At 38.9% G+C, this 22527-nt stretch overlaps 1 protein-coding gene across 1 annotated transcript in view; it reads left to right on the top strand.

The window, feature by feature from the left end:
- The window catches only part of LOC127635220 (vasoactive intestinal polypeptide receptor-like), a 116262-nt gene extending 96887 nt beyond the window's left edge, over nucleotides 1-19375 (top strand). The window contains exons 6-13 of the mRNA XM_052115103.1: nucleotides 1755-1890; nucleotides 6940-7093; nucleotides 7573-7633; nucleotides 7771-7843; nucleotides 12681-12772; nucleotides 15812-15941; nucleotides 17617-17658; nucleotides 18751-19375. Of these exons, the coding sequence (XP_051971063.1) occupies nucleotides 1755-1890; nucleotides 6940-7093; nucleotides 7573-7633; nucleotides 7771-7843; nucleotides 12681-12772; nucleotides 15812-15941; nucleotides 17617-17658; nucleotides 18751-18945 (883 nt within the window). The 3' untranslated portion in view covers nucleotides 18946-19375. The remainder of the gene's footprint in view (nucleotides 1-1754; nucleotides 1891-6939; nucleotides 7094-7572; nucleotides 7634-7770; nucleotides 7844-12680; nucleotides 12773-15811; nucleotides 15942-17616; nucleotides 17659-18750) is intronic.
- The last annotated feature ends 3152 nt before the right edge of the window (nucleotides 19376-22527 follow it).

Below are 22527 nucleotides of genomic sequence, written 5' to 3'. Positions count from 1 at the left end.
TTTATAAGCTGTTTTCCTCATGGGGACCGACAAAATGTCCCCACAAGGTCAAAAATTTCGGGTTTTACTATCCTTATGGGGACATTTGGTCCCCACAAAGTGATAAATACACGCTCTCACACACACACACACACTCACACACACACCTCTCATATTTTATAGGCTTATCTGTTACCATATCTAATACTGTTACTGTTTAGTTTGTAGTTGGAAGTCGGACGTTTATAGACAGCATTGTATTGATTATTAATTGATATTACTGCATCCTTAAACTTTGTTATTCTTTAAAGATAAGTGTTTTGGTATTGTTCTGCATGTACCTGTGCCAAGGGCTGGCAGGGGATGTCTCTGATCAGATTCAAGCCTTCATTGTTCCCCTTGTAAATATCGATGTTCCCCTGGACGTTGACTTTCCTAAGAGAACAATCCTATATTGAGACTGCTATACTGTCTGGTTATTAGTCCCTGATTCCAGGGTGGTGCCCTGGCAATATTCATTCTTATTAATATTCTGTTGATTTTGATAATGGATAGTTATCTTTGATGATTGTTGATTTGAAGGATTCATAAGCTAATGTTGATTCTAATCAATGTTCTATTAATTTTAATAATTAATAATTATCTTTGATAATTATTAATTATTGCTAATAATCAAACCCACTCCTGAACGAAGCCCCAACAAACTAAATTACTGGGGAAAATGGATATCACTGGTTATCAAGATTGGTGATTTATTGATTTAATGATATTAATTCATAGAATGTTTAATTCCATGTTAGTTTCCATATATATCTTCCCAAATGTACCAGCTAGTTTCTCCTGGTTTACAATCTGTTATTAGAAAAACAAATCTCCAAGTAAGGTGCACAATGAGCTGTTGAGAATGAAACTATTAATTGACAACAACAATAACCATCAGAATAACATTACAAATTTGGAGATCAGTATTTGAGAACAGGGCTACCATTTTAGACTGTTCTTCTTTTCATTAAACTGGACTAGATCACAGAAAGATTGCAGTGTTTAAACAATTTCAGCTGATTTTCATGTGTCAGGTAAGGGCAAAGTAAACTAAAGACATGATGTTCAGGATGTTTTAGAATATCAGATTCCCTCCCTAAGTTACAAACTCTGGATAAGGCAGGTCTGGCCGGGATTCTTGTATAGTTCTTATAGCAATAGCAAAAAAGAGGCCATTCTTTTTTAATGTATGCCTATGGAGGGGATGCTTCAGTGTGCTCAATAAACTGATTTTGTGAGGAAACAGCTCATCACTTTGCCTTTCAACTAATCTTCAACATAGTTTTACACTAAACAATGCTTTTGAAATGAACTATGTGTGGAGTTTAATATGATGAATGAATGTTTATAAGAGTAGTCACAGATGATTTTGCGACAGGTAGGTGTCAATTTATGGCTCGCCTCACTCATTTATATGGTATCTGCAAACGTGACTTACTGTCGTAACATGCATTTTGACTGTTACAACCCACAGAGGTTGTTATCTCCATATAAAATAATCTCTGTTAGATGTGTCTGAAATGCTGCACAGGGAATTATCTGTTTAACAAACCCCTTACATGGACTAGAAAGCTCAATTATGATTTAATTTGTAATATAATTAGCTGTCTATAATTTTTCTACTATTAGTGCCAAGGACAGAGTATAATTAGGGGGCAAGGGATTTCTTAATCAATCTTAATATATTATAGATTCAGTCTGTGTGGTTGATTTAATTCCTTGTATTCCCTCAGGAAACTACACTGCACACGAAACTACATCCACATACACCTGTTTGTGTCCTTCATCTTGAAGGCCATTGCTGTCTTCGTCAAAGATGTGGTCCTGTATGATGTGATTCAGGAGTCTGACAACTGCTCCACTGGATCTGTAAGTTCAAGAGGACACTGTGTTCGAATCCCATTTGAGTCCCTTGCCTAATTTCAAATTGTAAACCATGTGACATGCACACAGGATTTGAATTTCATTTTTTTTTAAAACTCAAGACTTTTCTAAAATGCACCACTGTTTTCATCTAGCAGGGCTAATAATAATTGAAAATCAGTTCAATGCCAGCTCATCAGGTTTACAATTTTTCATACACGTTTCATGGTCTGTTGAAAATGCTTTATAATAGAGGTATTTTTGGCATCTCTACTGTTGTGTCTTCTGCCAAACATCCTTAGGCATAACTTCACACTTCTTATGGTGCAGAATTCACTGCTCAAGTTGAACTCTGTTTGAACTAGCATGGCAAAGAACTCCTTCCATTAATTCTGGATTGCGTTTACTCCCACTATTATTGTTGTTGCCCTGTAAGAACTCGCTTTCAAAGATTTTATTGTCACAGCATTCAATATTATAAAATTACAAGATGTGATACATTGTAATTTTTCAAACAATAACACCATTGTTTTTTTATGTGCTAGCTTTTTTTTGTGTGTTTTGGATGCCGGTATGCTGGTGTCCCACCAGGTGTATTACTGTAACTAGCTTAAACAGTAAAGCTTCCTTGGTAAATCAGCTTCACTGGAAAGATCAGTGTGATCAACCAGCCAGACTAGCTATAACTATTATAAATCAGCCTGAAAATTCATGCTGGTCTTAGCCGGCCTTCTCATGGAAAGCAGGAGTAACAGTAACAAATAACTAAATTAAACGTACACAATTTTTATTTGACCATGCTGGTTGACCAGTCTCACCATGTAAATTTTGCTGGTTTACCATCTAGACTAGCACTAAACCAACATGGATAATCAGCAGCATGGAAATGAAGGCAGGTATAATAGTCTTTTTAGCAGGGTATTCTAAAAGAAGACACAAATTTTAGAGAAGGCACAATATTCAGAATCTGGATCTATAAACCTTGTCTTGGTAATCATGATTGGAAATCTGAAAGTAATGATTCAGAGATGTCTCAGCTGCTGGATGGCTTTTGATGGAACTTAACAAAGAACCTAAACCGCTCAAATGAAACCATGGGGCTTCTTATCACAGTGTATGGTGTGAGCCAGCTGTTAGAGTATAACACAAGTGACATGTGATATTCTGGGGTCTCTCAGTGTATACAATTACAGTAAAGAAACCCTGTCTGTGTCTTTCACTTTTTTAAATATACATTTGTCTGCATGAAAAATATGAATCCAATGTGGAATTGCTGAATATTCGCAGTCAGGTTATGTGTCAAGGCGTTTTCTTAATGTTTCTTGCCTTTCTGATTGCCATAAAAGAGCATTATAAAGCTAAATTAGTTGCAGTTTTATATATGATACATAATAAATGCATGATAAAAGGCTGCTGAAAGGTTTGGCACAGGGGGTAGGTGTTTGTTAGATATTTGTGAGGTTGCACAGGCTGCGAAAGCGTTCTATTTCAGGGAGTGTGCCCTCAAGAGGCTATGGCTCTCAGAGTAATTTCGGATGATTTGTGCGCATTAGAACTATGAGCCTGATCCATTCATCCTGCGCTGCCTCATTTTATTCACCCAAAAGCAGAAAGCATCATTCAGTGGCTTCTACCGTCTAAACTGTCGATTGCTTCATCCACCCAATTATTTTCCTCTGCCTGTAAGGCATGTGCTCTCATGTTGAAGAAAGGAACTGAGTTTTAGATGTGTGAATGCATCTCTGATCCTACAGCGTAAATAATTTTTTTTGGTGTCCGAGTGTCTGTTTTTTGTGGTTTCTTTGACATGAAGGTTGCAGATCGTTAAATGTGTTTAAACAGTTGTGAGCGCTACCTCTTCTGGTTTCAGCATAATAGTTTTTTTCTTTCTTTCTCATTTTAAGAAGTGGTGTAGCACATAACGGATGTGCAAGTAGGAGGCGGGAACCGGCTGAACAGTAAACATAAAGTTTAATGGCAAACTTAAAACCAACATAAACAAACGTGCGGCATGGCCGCGTGTGTCTCTCTATCGAACCAGTGCCACCGGCCACTCCTTTATCTCGTTCTCCCACTGATCAGCTGATTCAGCACCAGCTATGCTCCATCATGCCTCGGCCACGCCCTCCTCCTCGTCACACTCCTCCCCCACCCTTAATGACATTTGCAACTGGATAGCAAGTAGAAAATCATGGATCATGTCTGTGACATAACTAAATTATTAAAAAAGTCAATATATTTTCAATATATCTGACTCAAACTTGCTCAATAGGAAATTGGTCAACACAGTAAAGAAAACTTTGGTAATGAGTTTTTTTATTAATTAAATCATTACTTGAGCAGGAGGGTGTTGCGTTTTCAGTGTGATGCTGTGTCTCTGCTCTGTTTTTCAGTTTTATCTTCACCTCCTGCACCCAATGTCTGTTTTTATTGGAGTGTCTTTGTGTCACAGCTACTTGTTTATAGTCCTCCTGCAGTCTGCCATGTCTCACTGTCTTTCCTCAATGAACTCCTCTACCTCCCACCAGTTTTACTCAAATACAACAGCTACTTTTATGTTCAAGCCTATTACTGATCCTCTGAAGTACTGTGCTTTACATCAGGAGTTCCCAACCTTTTGCCTGCTGAAAAGCATACACTGAACTCAACAATAATCTGCAAAGATAAAATAAAATAACTTTCCCCACTCTTTATCGACTAAATCTTACAGGTGTAATAAAGACAACATAGTCTCGTTTAGGCCTGTCACAATAACTACTTTTGTTGGACGATATATTGTCTCAGAAATAATTGAGATAAACAATATTATTGTCATTTTAAGACCAGTTTGTGCCACTGATACAATGATAATATATTAGCATAATAATGCAAGTACACCATTTCAAAGAGCAATGTACTTTTAATTGTTAAGAATGTTCAGACATTGGCATCGGAATGTTAAGAAAAACAAAATTCGGGAAGGCCCCTCTCCATCTCCATCTGTGGTTCCCTGTTTGTCGCTCACTTCGACGTTGTGTCGAATGAAGCGGGGTCTCTCTTGAGAGCCTCATGCATCTCTGAACTTGAGAAAAGGCCAATGAGAATTTGACAGACAGAATTTGCATGTCCCTCCCCTGAACATATGGGTATAAAAGGAGGGAATCGTGCGTCTGTCTTCACTGTCCTGTCCTCGCACGGCTCTCACTTCCCAACTCGTCGCGCTGGTTGGCCTGGACCATCCGACTCGGCTACGCGATTCAGTTCGCCAGGCCCCCAACCTCTTTTGGCTGTGTCTGCTTTACCTTGGTGCACAGCGAAGACGCCAACACCCTGTGTGCGGAGATCGCGACCCTTTTACTCAAAGACGCGATAGAGCCTGTCCCTCCAGCCGAGATGAAGAAGGGTTTCTACAGCCCTTACTTCATAGTACCCAAGAAAAGCGGCAGCTTACGACCGATCTTGGACTTGCAAGTTTTCAACTGGGCCTTGCACAAACTTCAGTTCAAAATGCTCATGCAAAGACACATTCTAAGTTGCGTCCAGCATCAAGAATGGTTTGCAGCATTAGACCTGAAGGACGTGTACTTCCACGTCTCTATCTTGCCTTGACACCGACCCTTCCTATGGTTCATGTTCGACGGCCAGGCGTATCAGCACAAGGTCCTCACCTTCGGCATGTCCCTGTCCCCTCGCATCTTCACGAAGGTTGCAGAGGCAGCCCTTGCCCAGCTAAGGGAAGTGGGCATCCGCATACTCAATTAGCTCGACGACTGGCTCATCCTAGCTTACACTCGAGAGTTACTGTGCGCCCACAGAGACCAGGTGCTCAGGCACCTCAGCCGTCTAGGGCTTCAGGTCAACTGGGAAAAGAGCAAGCTCACCCCAGTTCAGAGCATCTCTTTTCTCGGCATGGAGTTAGACTCAGTCTCAATGACAGTGCGCCTCACCAACGAGCGCATGCAGTCGGTGCTGAAATGCCTCACCTTGTTCAAGCCAGGCACAGCGGTTCCTCTAAAACAATTCCAGAGGCTCCTGGGGCATATGGCATCCTCTGTGGTGGTCGCACCACTGGGGTTGATGCATTTGAGACCACTTCAGAACTTGCTCCAGACTCGAGTCCCGAGATGGGCATGGCGCCACGGTACACAACAGGTGTTAATCACCCCTTCTGCCACCAGATTTTCAACCCCTGGACAGACCTCTATTTTCTGCGTACAGGAGTCCCCCTACAGCAGGTGTCCCGACACGTTCTAGTCACCTCAGACGCCTCCAAAGAGTGTTTGTAACATGCACGCAGCCGCTGGCTCCAGGATGGGGCCCCGGCTGGGTTGGCACATCAACTGCCTAGAGTTAATAGCGCAATTGGCGCTATTGATCTAAGTGTCTCTGGAATATTCTAGCCATTTTTAAATCTTCTTTAAAAACATATTTTTACTCTGTAGCTTTTGAATACATTGAATAGTTTGAAATGGATAAATACATTATGTTGTATTTAAATGTTTTTATATATTGTATTATGTCTTATATTTAACTTTAAATCAATCTGTTTTTATATAACTGTCATTTTGTTTGTTTGATCTGTAAAGCACTTTGGGTCAACTTCTGTTGTTTTTAAATGTGCTCTATAAATAAAGGTTGACTTGACCACTTAACAACTCCCAAAACATGAATGAGAAATATGTCTTGCCTAATAAGGTTTAGCACACAATTGTAGTACTCAAGATATGTAAGATGTAGCTAGTAAATCATTTGGGAATTATTAAATGAAGAACTGATTTGTTCAGAATGAGATCACTGAAAATATCACTCTTGTAGATAATTGAAATTGTATCTTAATTTCTGTGTATCTCACACTTGCCCTATTTATAGTTTTTGGTGGGACTCACAAAACATATTTTTTATCTTTGTGAACAACATTGCATATAGTCTCGCTGCTGCAGAGGGCATTCTGTAATTTGCTGTTATCATTGTTGTAAATGTCAGGAGCCCTTATCTTCTAAAAAATGAGCGCTCAATGGTGTGAATGACGTCTTCAAAGTCACTGTCATTTGCTCTATTTCTTTGACTGATTTTCAGGTTGGCTGCAAAGCTGTGATTGTCTTCTTCCAGTATTGCATTATGGCCAGCTTCTTCTGGCTCCTAGTGGAAGGTCTCTATCTTCATACTCTATTGGCCGTCTCCTTCTTCTCAGAGAGGAAGTACTTCTGGTGGTACATTCTGATAGGTTGGGGTAGGTGTCATAGTGTATAGCTACTCATGACGTCAATTTGTAGTGTAATGTGGAAGGGTAATTTGACATGGATTCCCTCAGGAATTTCCTTTGTGTTTTTTGAAAACAGTTTTCGATTTATGAGTTTAATAATGTATGTGGCGAAAGGGATAGTCCACCAAAAAAATCTGTCTAGATTCCAGTTTTCCGATTCGCCTAGCACACAACCTTGTGGTAGTTGTAGCCTAGTCCTTATTCAGCAACTTATATTTTATACTTGTTACACAGTGGCTACTAGTGATATTAATCACAGACCTTTCTCATTTGAAAAATCACTTTTTAGTAAACACCCATAGGAAAATCCCTATATGAAAAAAGCATATACTCCTTATTGATCCTTATGTTAACCTTTGACATAATCATTATGTCAGTGATCCATGTAAAGTGGAAACTTTATGTCAGCCACTTATTAAATACACTCTCATTTCACCTCTCTACAGGAGGCCCAATGATCTTCATCATGGCTTGGAGCTTTGCCAAGGCTTACATCAATGATGTCGGGTAGGATAAGTCCTCCTAGTTTCATCTTATATAATGTATTACATTACATTACATTATTAGTAAAATATAAAATACTTGGCCTTTCCCAACATTAATGTATACATGGCATTTTTATACTTTTGTTTTTTTTTGTACAGATGCTGGGATATAATTGAGAATTCCGACCCATTCTGGTGGATTATCAAGACCCCGATTTTAGGCTCAATTCTGGTGAGATGCCCTTTCTCTCCTAGAGTATCTGACATATCAGCATTAATATGATTAGAGAAAGCTGCTATTTCACATTATGTCTGTTGTGTCACTCATGGTCACCAAGGAGATTAGCTGACGCTCAGTTGCCCAGCCTGAGTGTAACTGAGCTGTATATATATAAATATATATTTATATACAAAATATATATTTATTTTTTTTCAGAGAAATTCTGAAACACGAAATACAGTTTTTAAATTATAATTATTTATTGAAGCAAAAGTTATCCAATACCAACTGGTCCCGTGTGAATAAGTTACTAAATCCCCAAATCTATCAAACTGCATTCATAAAGGCATTCAGATGGACTACACACACCCAGGCATGATTACTGCCAACCCTATTCATTCAAATCAACACCTAAATATTGCTTTTTCAGCAGCATGAAGTTGGCTAAAAGGTCTCACCCAGTAGCACACTATGCCTGTAACGAAGTTGGCAACACGAAATGACAGGCAGATGAAGAGACGATGGTGTGAAGATGAACCCAAGTGCAGTTTTATTTAACAAACGTGGAAACCTATAACCATAATATTAAAGGTGAACAAAACATAAACAAAACTTGTTTTGGGGCTTGGGCTTGGGCTTGGGCTCGACTAGACTAGACTAGACTAGACTAGACTAGACTAGACTAGACTAGAACAAAACAACAAAGTTACATTCACAATACCACACAAGAGACAATGGAAAACATGAGGGCTTAAATACACAAACATGGGTAACAAAACAACCAATGAACAGACAGAACTATAAACAAGATCACAAGACTATTAAACTAAACCAATGACAAACTAGTAATCAAACAATGGATCAATGAAAACAAACCACATGACAAGATCACATGAGGGAACAGGAAATCACATGACATGACAACAGGAACAAAGTTTTCAAAATAAAAGACATTAAAACATGAACCAACAGAATAAACATGACAATGCAGAGGTTGAACGAAATTCCAGAAATGATGAGGAAAAGGGTGATTGAAATACAGTACTGTGCAAAAGTTTCACAAAAGCATTTGTCTTAAGATGGTTATTTATATCTTCAGCTTGAGCGCATCAATAGGAAATATAAATGTTAGACTTTCAAAAGTTTACTTTTGCAAATAGAAAAGATTAGAATAGAAGAACAGGGAGCTCTGCAACAGATGTCATGGCCCCCACAAAGCCCCTGAACTTCGTGTCAGTCTGAGATCTCATAAAGAGACAGAAGTAATTGAGACAGCCTAAATAGATAGAAGAAATGTGTTGAATTCTCCAAGTAGCTGCCAACAACCAAGGAGAATTTAGGAGAATTGGTGCGGTTTTAAAGGCAAAGGTTGTCACTCCGAATATTGATTTAGCTTTTAGATTTTTATGTTTACTGGACTTTGTATGACATTAAGTGATAAATGAAAACTATTTATGTTGTTATTTTTTAAGACATCCTCACTATGCAACATTTTTCACAAGTGCCTAAAACTTTTGCATAGTACTGTACATCAGTCTAGGGAGGGTTACAAAGCTATTTCAACTCTGGGACTCAAAAGAAGTATAGTGAGAGCCATTATCTCCAAATGCAGAAAACTTGGAACAGTAGTGAACCTTCCCAGAAGTGGCCGACCATTTCCTCCTAAGAGCCCAGCAACAACTCATCCAAGAAGTTGCAAAAAGCCAAGGACAACATCCAAGGAACTGCAAGCCTCTCTTGCATCAATAAATGTAACTGTGCATGACTCTACTATCAGAAAGACACTGGCCAAAACTGTCATCCATGGAAGAGTGGTGAGGTGCAAAACACTGCTAACCTAGAAGAACACTTAGGGTCGTATGTATTTTGCCAAAACACACCTTGACGATCCTCAAAACTTTTGGGAGAATGTTCTGTGGACTGATGAGTTGAAAGTGGAACTGTTTGGAAGACTGGGGTCCTGTTACATCTGGTGTAAATCAAACACAGAATTCCACATCATACCTACGGTCAAGCATGTGCTAGTGTGATGGTGTGGGGATGCTTTGCTGCTTTAGGGCCAGGGCGACTTGCAATAATTGAGGGCAACATGAATTCTGCTCTCTACCAAAAAATCCTAAAGGAAAACATCCGATCATCATTCTGTAAGTTGAAGCTGAAGCGCAGCTTGATTATGAAGCAAAACAATGATCCAAAGCATATGAGTAAGTCCAACTCTGAATGGCTCAAAAAAAGCTAAATAAAATTTTTGGAGTGGCCTAGTCAAAGTACTGACTTGAACACAATTGAGATGCTGTGGCAGGACCTTACATGAGCAATTCAAGCTCGAAATCCTGGCAATGTGCCTGAACTAAAGCAGTTCTGCAAAGAAGAGTAGGCCAAAATTCCACCACAGCGTTGTGAAAGGCTGATATCCAGTTATTGGAAGCATTTGGTTGCATTTGCTGCTGCTAAAGGCGACACAACCAGCTATTAAGTTTAAAGGGGCAGTTAGTTTTTCACATGGGTGATATAAGTGTTGGATAACTTTTTTGCTTCACTAAAAAAAACCTGTATTTTGTGGTTACTCAGGTTGGCTTTGTTCCCCTTCTGTCACTCTCTCGACGTTGTGTCGAAGGAAGTGACACAAGGGGTCTTCTCGGACACCCAATCGTACCTCTGAACCTGAGAAAAGGCCAATGTCAAGTTGGCAGACAGATTTTGCTTGCTCCGCCCCAGACATACGAGTATAAAGGGAAGTGGGTCAGCGAATGCCAGTCAGAATTTTTCTTCAGAGCCGAATGGTTGTGCAGCAAACAGCTGAATTTCACTCCTATTCCACTCACATCTACCAGCGAGAAGCGTTGCTGTTGGATCCATACGGCGTATTTCCAGCTGCCGTTTCTCTCTCTGCACGCTGTGCAGTTTACGCCCCTGGGCACTTCGACAGTGCTTCTTTCTGCTGTAAAAGAGTGTTCTCCTCCTAAAAGAGCTATATTCTCTCTAAAAGAGTCTGAGTTTTCCACTCACAAAAAGAGCAATACACAGCGTCGTTGAATGTCCTTTTTAGGATGCGTCTGTTCCTGGATGCGTCTGTTCTCTCCAAGAATGACAGCCACAGATGCTGCCTCGTGTGCCTGGGTAGCGATCACACTGAGGCGGCGTTCGTGGATGGTTCATATTCTCACTGCGAGAACATGACCATGGCAATGCTGCGGTCGCGGCTCTCCTTCTTGAAGGTGAATGCCACTTCAGCCACTCCCCGTGTCGCTCCTTCTTCCCACGGGATTGAGGACGACCCAGCTGGCGATGAAGGCGATATGCGGCACAACTGACCGGGTGTTCCGCTTGCACCTTGCGCCCTTCACCAAAGTGATCCAGTGCGCCTTCTGTCCCAGGTCAGCCACTGAGTGTCGCTGCCTGGATGTTTTTCCTCCCTAGCCTTCTGGCCCGCGAATTCAGCAGAGCAACTCGCGGCTAGACCCAATACAATCACAGGGCTCTGTACTGGGGTCGGGCTCCACGGGCATAGTTCTCTATTCAGGCTAACTCCCCATGATGTATTTTACGGGGTACGGTCCCCCTGTCGGCGGACCCGCGTTTCCCTCGGGCAGCCCTGCTGCCTCGGCCTAGTGACTGTAGAGTCCCCCTTCGTTTTGGCTGGACCTACCACCGCGCCGTATCCCACATCCGGCTTCACAACCCTCGTGGTGTATGTGCCACACATTACCTCCCCATGGACTGGGCAGGGTGTGGCCTCTGCAGGGTCTTCCCCTCCTGAAAGAATAGGAAATTTGCGGGCTGGACAGCTACCTTTCCTCCGGTCTCGCCTCAGCGCCCGGCACGCCGGCCCTGACAAGTTCTGAAGACACCTCCTTAGGCCTCTTCCTCAGTCTCTAAGCTGCCCCCTGCCAGTCTTCTCTCAGCACCCTAGCCTCGGGACACCTGCTGCTCCCGATATGCTCTCCTGCTCCCCCGGGGAAAGATTGCCTTCCCCGACTTAAGTTGGGCCCCAGCCACTTTACGTCCTATGTGAGAGACATAGTGAGAGAGAAGGCCGCGGCTGCTGGGCTTGCTCCCATGCTAGCATGTAACACATATTTCCCCTCAGGGGTGCGGGAAACCTAAGGTGGGCATGCAAAACTCTTTGAGGGGGCATTGGGAGGGCTACGTGCACTCGGTACAGGTGCCTCTAACACGCAATAGTCTGCTTTGCACCTATTCCAACAGTCACGTAACACGAATTTGCCTTAGTGCTGAGTTTTTAGGTTACATACTATAGAAGCCTCCAGAAGCCTCATACTGAAGATATCCCTCCAGGGATTATAAATGAAATATCAATATTGGCTGAACGGTGTGAAAAACACTCTTTCAAGCAGTTCTGAGCTTTTCTTTTGACAGATTTAAGGGGAAAGAGTGAGAGTGGGTAAAAACATGACCAAGAGTGGGTAAACTGTCACCCAAATCAAATGTTTATGCAGATTTTATGGTGTCTGGAATCGCTATAGTAGGCTGGGGTACTGATGCACATCTTGTTTTTAGAAAGCCAACAGAAAAAGTTTATTTGCTTATTTCACAGTTACTGCTTTTTTTCTTAGTCAGAATGTACACAGTTGTAACATGGTCAGTCCTGTCTACTTTGAGTTATTATTGTCTGCCTCACTGCCGGCTTTAAGATGTATTTATGTTCTGTGCCTTTGCTAATAGATGTCAGGCGCTGCTGTCTCAAAGACAGTGGTAATAAACCATCTGTTTTGGGTCTATTTTCCTTATGAGCCCTCTATGATTTCTGTAATCTATGCTTTATTATGACATTGAGCTGTAAGAGGAAACCAGCACCAGTTGTTTTGTGTTTTTATTCCAACAACAGATGAACTTCATCCTGTTCATTTGTATTATTCGGATACTGCGGCAGAAGATCAACTGTCCTGACATTGGGAGAAATGAATCAAATCAGTATTCGTAAGTATTTGTAACCTCCATTCACAGGCTTTTGCATTCAAGTTTATTCAGTGCATTCTGCCCAATGCACAATATGTTCTTGCATTTATCAAAAGCTAGACTTTCACAGAAAAGTTGTTTTTTCTTTTTCTGTTCCCCTTCTTGTTCATTGTTGCATGCAAGTCATACACGTATCACCACACATGTCTCTCTTGAAATTAGCTATTAGGGGGCATAGGCCTTTCAGCTGTCACAGAAATGCAAAGAGACGTACATATGAACATAAATAATATTTTAAATTCTACATAAATAAGGCTATTTTAGAAATGTGTATCCCAAGTAATGTGCTTAAATGTAATTAACTTATTTGAAAGTTAGTAACTGTAATTGGATTACTAGAATTTCAAATGTAATATGTTACACTACTTATTTTACTTTTAAAGTAATTTGATTACAGTAACTAATCAGATTAAACATTGTTCGCAATTTTGTATATTGACTAACATTCAGTGCTTAGGTAGATTACTACAGAATTGCAATCCGGTACTGGTTCCAATTACATGCCAAAAACTGCCATCAGTAAATTCATATCTTGAATAACGTTTTAAGTTAATAATCTAAACTGATTATTAATGAACTGTTATTTATTTGATGTCACATAAATTTGAGTAGGATAATCTATGCTATTTTGACATAATGTTGCTTAAATGCATTTAAGAATTAAATAATGAATCAAAATATGAGACATTGTATGATTTTTTTGTGTAGTTTTCAGCCAAGATGGCAGATTTGTTTTTTTTTTTTGGTGTCATTCAAATTATTCAATAATAATTTAATTATTGAAGGTCTAATTTAGAATTAAAAATGTTCAATATTTAAAAAAAGGCAAGACAAGTATATTTATAGATTGATCACCTCATGATAAAAATAATAATTAGGGCAATCAATATATTATGTATCATTTACATTGTTTGCCTGATTAATATGTATTCATGTAATTCAAAAGTAATTGTAATTTAATAACTGAATTGCATGTACTTGATTTTTGTAATCTAACTATGTAATCTAGATTACATCTAATCCGTTACTACCCAGCACTGCTAATATTATATACTGTAATTGTTCACATTATATCTCTGTCGTCATGTATTTCTAGTTTAAATGTATCTGACTTAATTGTTTTATAAATTTAATTGACAGGGGTTAGGGTTGCGAAGTATACTGGTACTAATGAAATATCGTGAATCAAAACAATTTAAAATGGTATGATATCATCTTGTTGTTCTTTTCGGTACCATATTAAAGTATGCTGCCATTAGCTAAATGTAATGTAATGTGAGACTCTTGAAATTAAATAAAAAAACATTTGAAAATTATAAAAGAAAGTCTTGTTATGGCCAAGTGTGATCATTAAATAAGGAAGTTAATTAATGAAATAATGTACAGTCGCATGCGTGCCACAGAACGAATGAGAGGTGCCGTCCTGCTCTGTCTTCCCCTTCACACACACAGACAACCAGGTGGCACACAAACGCAACATACTTCTAATGCTTTCATGCAGTGTGTCCAATAGTATCCATCTGCAGAGCCGCAGAGCAGTGTGTTTAGTGTATAATCAGAACTCTTAAATTACCGTTTTCACAGTTGCAGCTTAGAGATTTCAGCTTGCGAGTCACGGGAAGCTTGATATAAATAAAATGTCAAATGTCTTTCAAAATAAAAGTCCTGCTGCATTAAGAGCTTTATTCAACCGGATTTGTGAAATTGAAGACCTTTCGACTGAAAAATATGACTGTATAAAAGTATAATATTCAAAGTATTCATAATAACTAATAAATAAATAATACTCATAATAACAACAATCTAATATTAAATTATTAAATTATTAGTATTAAGTAATATCACAAAAGTAAATGTGCTGAATATCAGCATGTTGTGATCTAGCCATGGAAGCCTTTTGCCTCAGTTAATCAGATTGTTTTCATTTTATGTTGTCAAATACTGTAAAGCTTTGTTGTGCATCTTTTTTGTTTGTGTTTTACAAAAAATGATAGATAGATAGATAGATAGATAGATAGATAGATAGATAGATAGATAGATAGATAGATAGATAGATAGATAGATAGATTGTTGAAAATTATTATATCATTTTAGTTGAATTAAAGCTGTACAGTATGTATTTGATTGAACAAAAGTTGATCATAACATTTAAAACCTTTAACATGGAATTTGTTGCCCAAGTATCGAGTTACTATCAATACTGAGGTACCAGGGCTGGTATCGTACCGAAGCCAATGTTTTTGTATCGGAGCAACCCTAACAGGGGTAATGACAGCTAACTTGTCAAAGACGTTTGAGGCACTTTAAAACTTCAGGCTACACAATTTCTGAATAAATGAGCAAAAGCCAAAAAAAAATTATAATCTAATTACACCTGCCATCCCCTACTCATCGTCCCATGCTGTGGACCAGCATCTAAAACACAAAATATGCTGGAGACCAGCTATTCTGATCTTTCAGCAGGGTAAAGACAGATGGAAAACCATTTTCCACAACTGGAAATAGCTGGAATAGTATATTTTCTTCATTCATTTTCTCTGTTTGTATGGAACTCTGTGGATGCCGAGTGGACAAGCTCTTGGACAGAACATTCTCAAGGGGTACATGAGAAACATTTTAGCTTATTTAATTCATAAGGCAGGGATAAAATTAGAGGACATTTTAGCTGGTCTCCAGCAGCAAGTGAGAGCCCACTGCACTGCAATCTCATCATCTAAAATGTCACTGGTTCTCTCCGCCCCTGTTCGGATGATTTAATGTCCTTTGTCCTTAAGTAGCTCTCTCCAGTGCTGCTCTCACAAAACCAGTCTAATTTCTTAAGCACCTGCAATTTTCTACCCAGCATCTCTGATGTTGTTATTCCAGTTAGATGCTTTTTCCATATTACCTGGTAATAACGTCATTCTTTTACAGAAAGCTCAGCCCTGATCACGCTGTGTGTATGAATGACAGAAAAGTATCCCATTAAAGCTATTTGTTTTGTGTTTTTTCTTCCTCTAGGAGATTGGCAAAGTCCACTCTGTTGTTGATTCCACTCTTTGGGATAAACTTCATCATATTTGCTTTTATTCCAGAGAACATAAAAACAGAGCTAAGGCTTGTGTTTGACCTCATTCTTGGGTCATTTCAGGTACGTCACTGCATTTAATCATTCTAGCTTTTAAAACAAAAAATAGGATCCTGATATCCACAAGTGCACCGAGCTAGCATGTGCAGTGGAAATATTGTCAGGCAAATCTCAGGACTGTTGTTCAGACCGTAAGAAGTGTAATGATGTCTGGTAGAACTGCTCAAGGGCTTTCTTAAAGTCAAACGATATCTCTATTGCATACCTGAATATAGAGAGTGTCTGTCTTACACACTTTTAGCTATTTTGCATTATTTTAATTTTTTCTTCTCATATATCATAATTAGACTCAAAAAAGAAAAACAAACATACAATTTACTATTTAATTGAGGAACATTTCTCCACAAAATTAAATAAAAATGATTTTTTTGTTAAAAATTAGACTTGGGGGGGCCTGGGTATCTCAGCAAGTAAAGATGCTGACTACCACACCTGGAGTCGCAAGTTCGGCTTCCTAAGTCTTCCTAAGTCAGGCTTCCTAAGCAACCAGTTGACCCAGTTGCTAGGGTGGGTAGAGTCCCATTGGGTTTACCTCCTCGTGGACACTATAATGTGGTTCACTAAACTGAGATTTGCCCTCCACCACCAGGATTGAGGCGAGTCAGTATGCCGCCATGAAGATTTAGAGCACTTTGGGAATTGGGCGTGCCAAAATTGGGGAGAAATTGGGAGGAGAAAAAAGAAAAGACAAACGTAATAATTTTCAAACAAAAATAATGTCTTCTCTTTAAAGAAAAGCAAAAATCTAGGTTACAGTGAGGCACTTTCAATTGAAATAAATGGACAAATCTGTAAACGTTAAAATACTCAAAACGTAACATTGCGGAGGGTGGAGCCGGATTGTGATTATACACACCCGGTCCCTTATCAGGCTAATTAAGCCTCCGAGAGGGATAAAGGCCGACTGCGGAGGATTGTGCAGGAGAGAGATATAGTTTACGGACAGTCTAGCCTGCCGTCCACCCTGCCACAAAGACGTAAACAAAAAGTGTGTTAAAATGAATTTAGGGTGATAAAATCACTAACTAATCTTTTCTCTGTCAAGTTATATCCAATTTTACAATGTTGCCATGGAAACGGAACAGCAAAACCCTTTAACTAAAACCCTTAAATTACCGTAAAAACAAAGATTTAAAAATTTCACAGGTCAAATAATACACACATTTTAACAGAAGAATTAATGTAAGTGCTTTTAAAAAATTATAAGCTTCACATTTCTGCATTTAAACCCTCCAAAATGGCCTTATTTACTTGCATTGCATGTGCCTCACTGTAATTTAGATTTTTGCTTTTTTTTAAAAGAAGTAATTTTGTTATTATTATTTATTATGCCACAAATGCTGTCGATTGAGCTTAACTTGTATTGAACCCATAATATTCCTTTAATAAAAAATTTTTCAGTTATGCCTATTAGGTGCAAAGAAAATAAAAATAACTAATTCGAACTTGGGTCAGCTGCACACATTGTACACAACTAAGCATAGACAGACCATATGCACTGCCTGTACTCGCTGTGCTACAATAAATTACAACATAATATCATTGCACCATTTTTATAAATTGTTTAAATGTTTGGCCTTTTACTAATTGGCTATTGATACTTCCTAACAAGAAATCCATAATCATAATTTTAAATATAGACTAATTCTAAATTAAATACTTTTACTTTGTTTACCAGGGGTTTGTGGTTGCTGTACTGTACTGTTTCCTGAATGGAGAGGTAAGTCAAATTCTGGATGGATGCATGGATAGACAGACAGACAGACCCGGTGCACCCACAATTGATCTTGTTTTGGTTATCAAACAGAAAACTTCAGACCACATACTTTACCATAAGGCAGTTCCTATATTTATGTTTCATTCAATTTAACTAAAGCTAAAACCAAGGAAGCCTGTAATTGGCTTAGATTCTGCTAGTTCACACACAGGCTGTAAATAGCTCCAGACATACTGGGTGGCCTATTACTTTGATATATGCATTGATGTTCAGAGCATCTCTATGCCCCTAGCTAGTACAGATTAAATAAAAGAGCCATGGACGCTGGCTTTGTGCCAGGTCCATTCTCATAATTTGATGTTTTTGCGCAACATGCTTGAAGTTTAGCTTAAAAAAAAGCTAACTCTAAATCCATATATCAGGCATAGATGCAAGATGAGCTATTGCAAGATGTTGAACAAGCATTCCATACTGATTTTGTATGAATTACTACATTTTAAGACTAAGAAAAAGCATTCACAATCCATTTCACCTTCATAATGTGACTTAAGAATTTTTTTTTAGGGCAGAACTTTATTTTAGCCGTCAATATTTTATTGGATTATGAGAAGTAATATCAATAACACATAGTTGGAGGGAAGAGGTTGAAAAATAAGAGAGTTTGGTGATGTCAGCTGAATAGTAAAGATTAAAAAAAAAAAACAGACTTACAACATACAGAGGCCTACCAATATAAAGGTGTGCATTTTCGGGTTAAGAGTTTATAAGGTAATATAAACGGAGAGTTCACAAAAAAAAAAATAAAATTCTGTCATTCACTGACCCTCATGGTTTTCCAAACCCATATGATTTTCTTTCGTGGAAAACAGGAGATGTTAGGCACAATGTTAGATACTCAAAGCCACAGTCCCGACTGCATTGCATGGAAAAAGAGCAGCGTCAACATTCTGTAGAATTTTTCCTTTTTTCAATGGGCTGGAAAAAATATGAGGGTAAGTAAATAAGGACAGAATTTTCATTGTTGAATGACCTAACCAGTTAATAACAGTAGTAGGACCTTTTAGAAAACAACAAACTATTTTGTCTGTTTCACAGGTCCAAGCTGAGATCAAGAGAAAATGGAGGCGATGGCACCTCGAAAGGTTTCTTGGTCCTGACACCAAGTACCAGCACCCATCCATGGGCAGCAACGGCAACAATTTCAGCACACAGATCTCCATGCTGACTCGCTGTAGCCCCAAGACTCACCGTGCATCAGTATGCCAGGACGAGTCATCCATAACAGTCTAACTTAACATCTACACCGCAGAACAATGATGTATATTGTGGTATGTCGTCATAGAGGATGAAACTGTGCTTAAGGACATGGAAAATCATGAATATCTTGTTCAGGATGTGGTCACCTTGTAAAGATTCCCTCATTCCATCAACATGAACATTAGTTTAGTGGTATGAACTAGTTCCAAACTTCACAATTTATAGCTATACATACCTTAGGAGGCATGAGCTACCTATAGCTATTGCTCCTCATTTACAGGAGTGTGTCTTAAACCTAGTTTTTCACTGAACGCATCGTAATTTGATGCTCTTAGGTTCTTGAATGAAAAACTCAGCATTGGACAGGACATGCACTGATAATTCTTCCTCTCTGTGATACATAAAACCTGTAAATAAAGTAGAGATACTCTCCTGGAGAGTTGTGAGATACTGCAGTTGTAGACTCTTGATGACATTAAGTGCAGACTTAGCTCTGCAGGGACACGAATGCAACAGTATCATCCAGAATGACTGATGATACAGTGTAGGAAAAAGAGGTTAAGGGATTCTCTACCTGGACTGCTCTTTATGAGATATTTTTGCTTATGATGTAAGTAAAAAAAAAAAAAGAGAGAAACAACAAAAAGGTAACCAAAAGTAAATTGTTGAATATCCAATATATGGAGATACACTGTAGAGACCAAATGTGACATTTCTTCTAAACACGTTCATGTAATTTTCTTTGAATGATGTTTTCAAACCAGTATGTATGTGTGCATGCGTGTATGTGACTATCTCCCCCAAAAGTGAGATAATTTGACAAAAACCTCAGTTTGGGGACATTTGGACACAACCTTAATAGAGTCCAACAGTCTGGTTCAGAAGTAAAAATCTCATAATTTCTTTCCATAGGGGAATTCATTTTAATGATAATTTATAACCTACACTACCCACAAAAATCCACCTATCAGAGAATTATGGCAGGCAAAGCATACCAAAAGAGTTCAGTAGCAACAGCTCACTTCCATGACGCACTGCTAAAGAATGACGCAACCTTCCAACCTTGGGATAAGGGACAAAAACATGTCTTAAGTACAAAAGTCCACTTGATGTTAAAAATCAAGAAATTCATAATATAAATACTGAAAAGATTTAATCTAACAGAAATGTGTATGGGCATTTATTACTTATATTTGTATATTATTTTGTTAGATTTTTTTTAAATGCCTGCTCCTCTTGGAAGCACAGTAACTTAACCTGTCCTCAGCAAGAGGTCAAAATAATAAACTGCCAAAAAACATTTAAATACAACAAATTCATAAATATAAATATCAAATGAAAGGTAGGGATCTGTACGATATTAAACAATACATTAAGTAAACATTCAATTATATTTTCCATAAAAAACTGCCCTTCAAAGTTGTGTCCTCACTTTGCATCAACTCTGTCAGATTTTTTTATAATCCTAAATAAATAAGACAATGTCATGGTCAGTGTGGCAGGGCGGAGGGTAGGGCCGTGTCGTGATCATACACACCCGGTCCCTTATCAGGCTAATCAAGCCTCCGAGAGGACGACTGCGGACGATTGTGCGGGAGAGAGAGATAGTTTACGGACATGTCCGTCATGTGTGTGTTTGTGTCTTTTAAGTTTATCATTAAACTATTATTTATATTGAAAAGCCGTTTCTCGCCTCCTCCTTTCCATTGACTGCTTTACTCTACTCTCTGAGTAGCTCTTTTCCACTTCCTGCTCATGGTGGATGCAACAGTAGGACACATGTTCTGGTAATTTTGATATTTTTTTATATTTTAAACAAACAATGTTTAAGTCTCTGCTGTCACAGTTTCAACGTCAACTTTTCAGAAAAAAAAGTGTTTTTATAAAAATCTTTTCCCTTACATGGGTCGAGACCTTTGTCTATAAATATATCCATTTCAAATTAATTTTGTTTAAAAAAAAACTGATTTAAAATAGGTTTTGTCCCTTATCTCTAGCTGTTTATATAAATATTTTGATATTGATTAAATTGTTATAATCAACAACTTTAATTTACTATTTTAATATTTTTCATTACTTCATTTGCCGTGCTTCATGGGGTTGTAGTTCATTCCCTCGATAAAGACATTCAATGCAAAGTCTTGTAACTTTGTCTTTTTGACCAATTTTCAAATACTTTTTTCTACAAATCAAAGTTTGTAATGTTGTAATTCACCTTAAAACATCTCGGTTATGAACGTTAACTCGGTTCCCAAAAAGGAAATGAGAGGTTGCATAATGATGCAATTGGGACTATGTCAGTGGTCTCACGTGGTTTGAAGCCCATATACAATCACTGCAATTTATTGGCTGATGGCGCATAAGCAACGCCCATAGGGAGCCACGTCACAGGCTCTATATAGGTGACCGCTTGGCACCATCTCACCAGATTTTCTATAAAAGGCACTAGATTGTATGGTCAGCTATGCTATATAATGACGTAATTGTCATGCGAACAGTAGCTGCCAACTCTCTAAGCCCATGTGGCAAGATTACAGCAGTGAACAAGCAAGCTAAATAAATAGAAATCTCAAAAATGTACTCCTGATCCAACAGAGAGAAATTGGGAAGCACAAAAAAAAAATATTTTCAAAATTATAAAATCTAACAAAAGTATGCAGAGAGGACCATCCTGCTGCCATACAAATGTCTCCCAAGGACACACCTCTAGCCAATACCCATGAGGACGCCATGCTCTTTGTAGAATGGGCTCGAATACCCAGAGATGAAGGCAAACCAACTGCCTCGTAAGAACTTGAGATTGCATCCACATTCCAATAAGATAGTCTCTGCTTGGACACCGAAACACCACTGTTATGGCTACCAAAGCACACAAACAACTGCACTGACTTATGCCATTGGCGAGTATGATGAACATAAACCTGCAGAGCCCGAACTGAGCATAACATATGTAGCCTCTTAAACTTCTCTAACTCAAAAGGACTGCAAATTAATAATCTGCGAGCAAAAGGACGCAGTCATGACTTTAGGCAAATAGCCCAAACAAGGTCTCAGCACAACCTTAGATGACCCAGGTGCAAAATCCATGCACAAGGGATTGATTGACAGGGAATACATATCGCCAACCCTTTTAAACAACGTCAATGCTAAGCACACGGCCACTTGACGCGGACAGGACAAAACGGTTTAAGTCTGCGTGCTCCATGCACAAAACGAGAGAAAAGAGAATGTCTTCCAATAGAAACTCCATTCACCAGCACATGCTCTGCCACTATATATGCCACATACACTTTTGAGCGCTGCTGGGGTAACCCAGGCCCCAAAACATGCAAAAAAATCCAGCACTGAACCAACCAGGCAGTGGACTGGATCCTCACTCAGCACTGCGCACCAAGAGTTGAAAATATGCCATTTAAACGTATGTAACCTTCTCATTGACAGAGTTCTAGCATTTAAGATAATGTCAACCACAGCAGGGGATAAACCATCATTCAAAAGAGGGCCCCGTTAAGAGGCCAAACCCACAATTTTCATAACTTGGGCCAAGGTGCCAAATGCTGCTCCGGACCTGAGACAACTTTCTGACTGGAATCTCCCAAAGCATTATCTCCAGGA

Source organism: Xyrauchen texanus, chromosome 42 (assembly GCF_025860055.1).
Source record: "Xyrauchen texanus isolate HMW12.3.18 chromosome 42, RBS_HiC_50CHRs, whole genome shotgun sequence".
NCBI classification, from domain to species: Eukaryota; Metazoa; Chordata; class Actinopteri; order Cypriniformes; family Catostomidae; genus Xyrauchen; species Xyrauchen texanus.
This window is presented reverse-complemented; position numbering and strand designations above follow the sequence as displayed.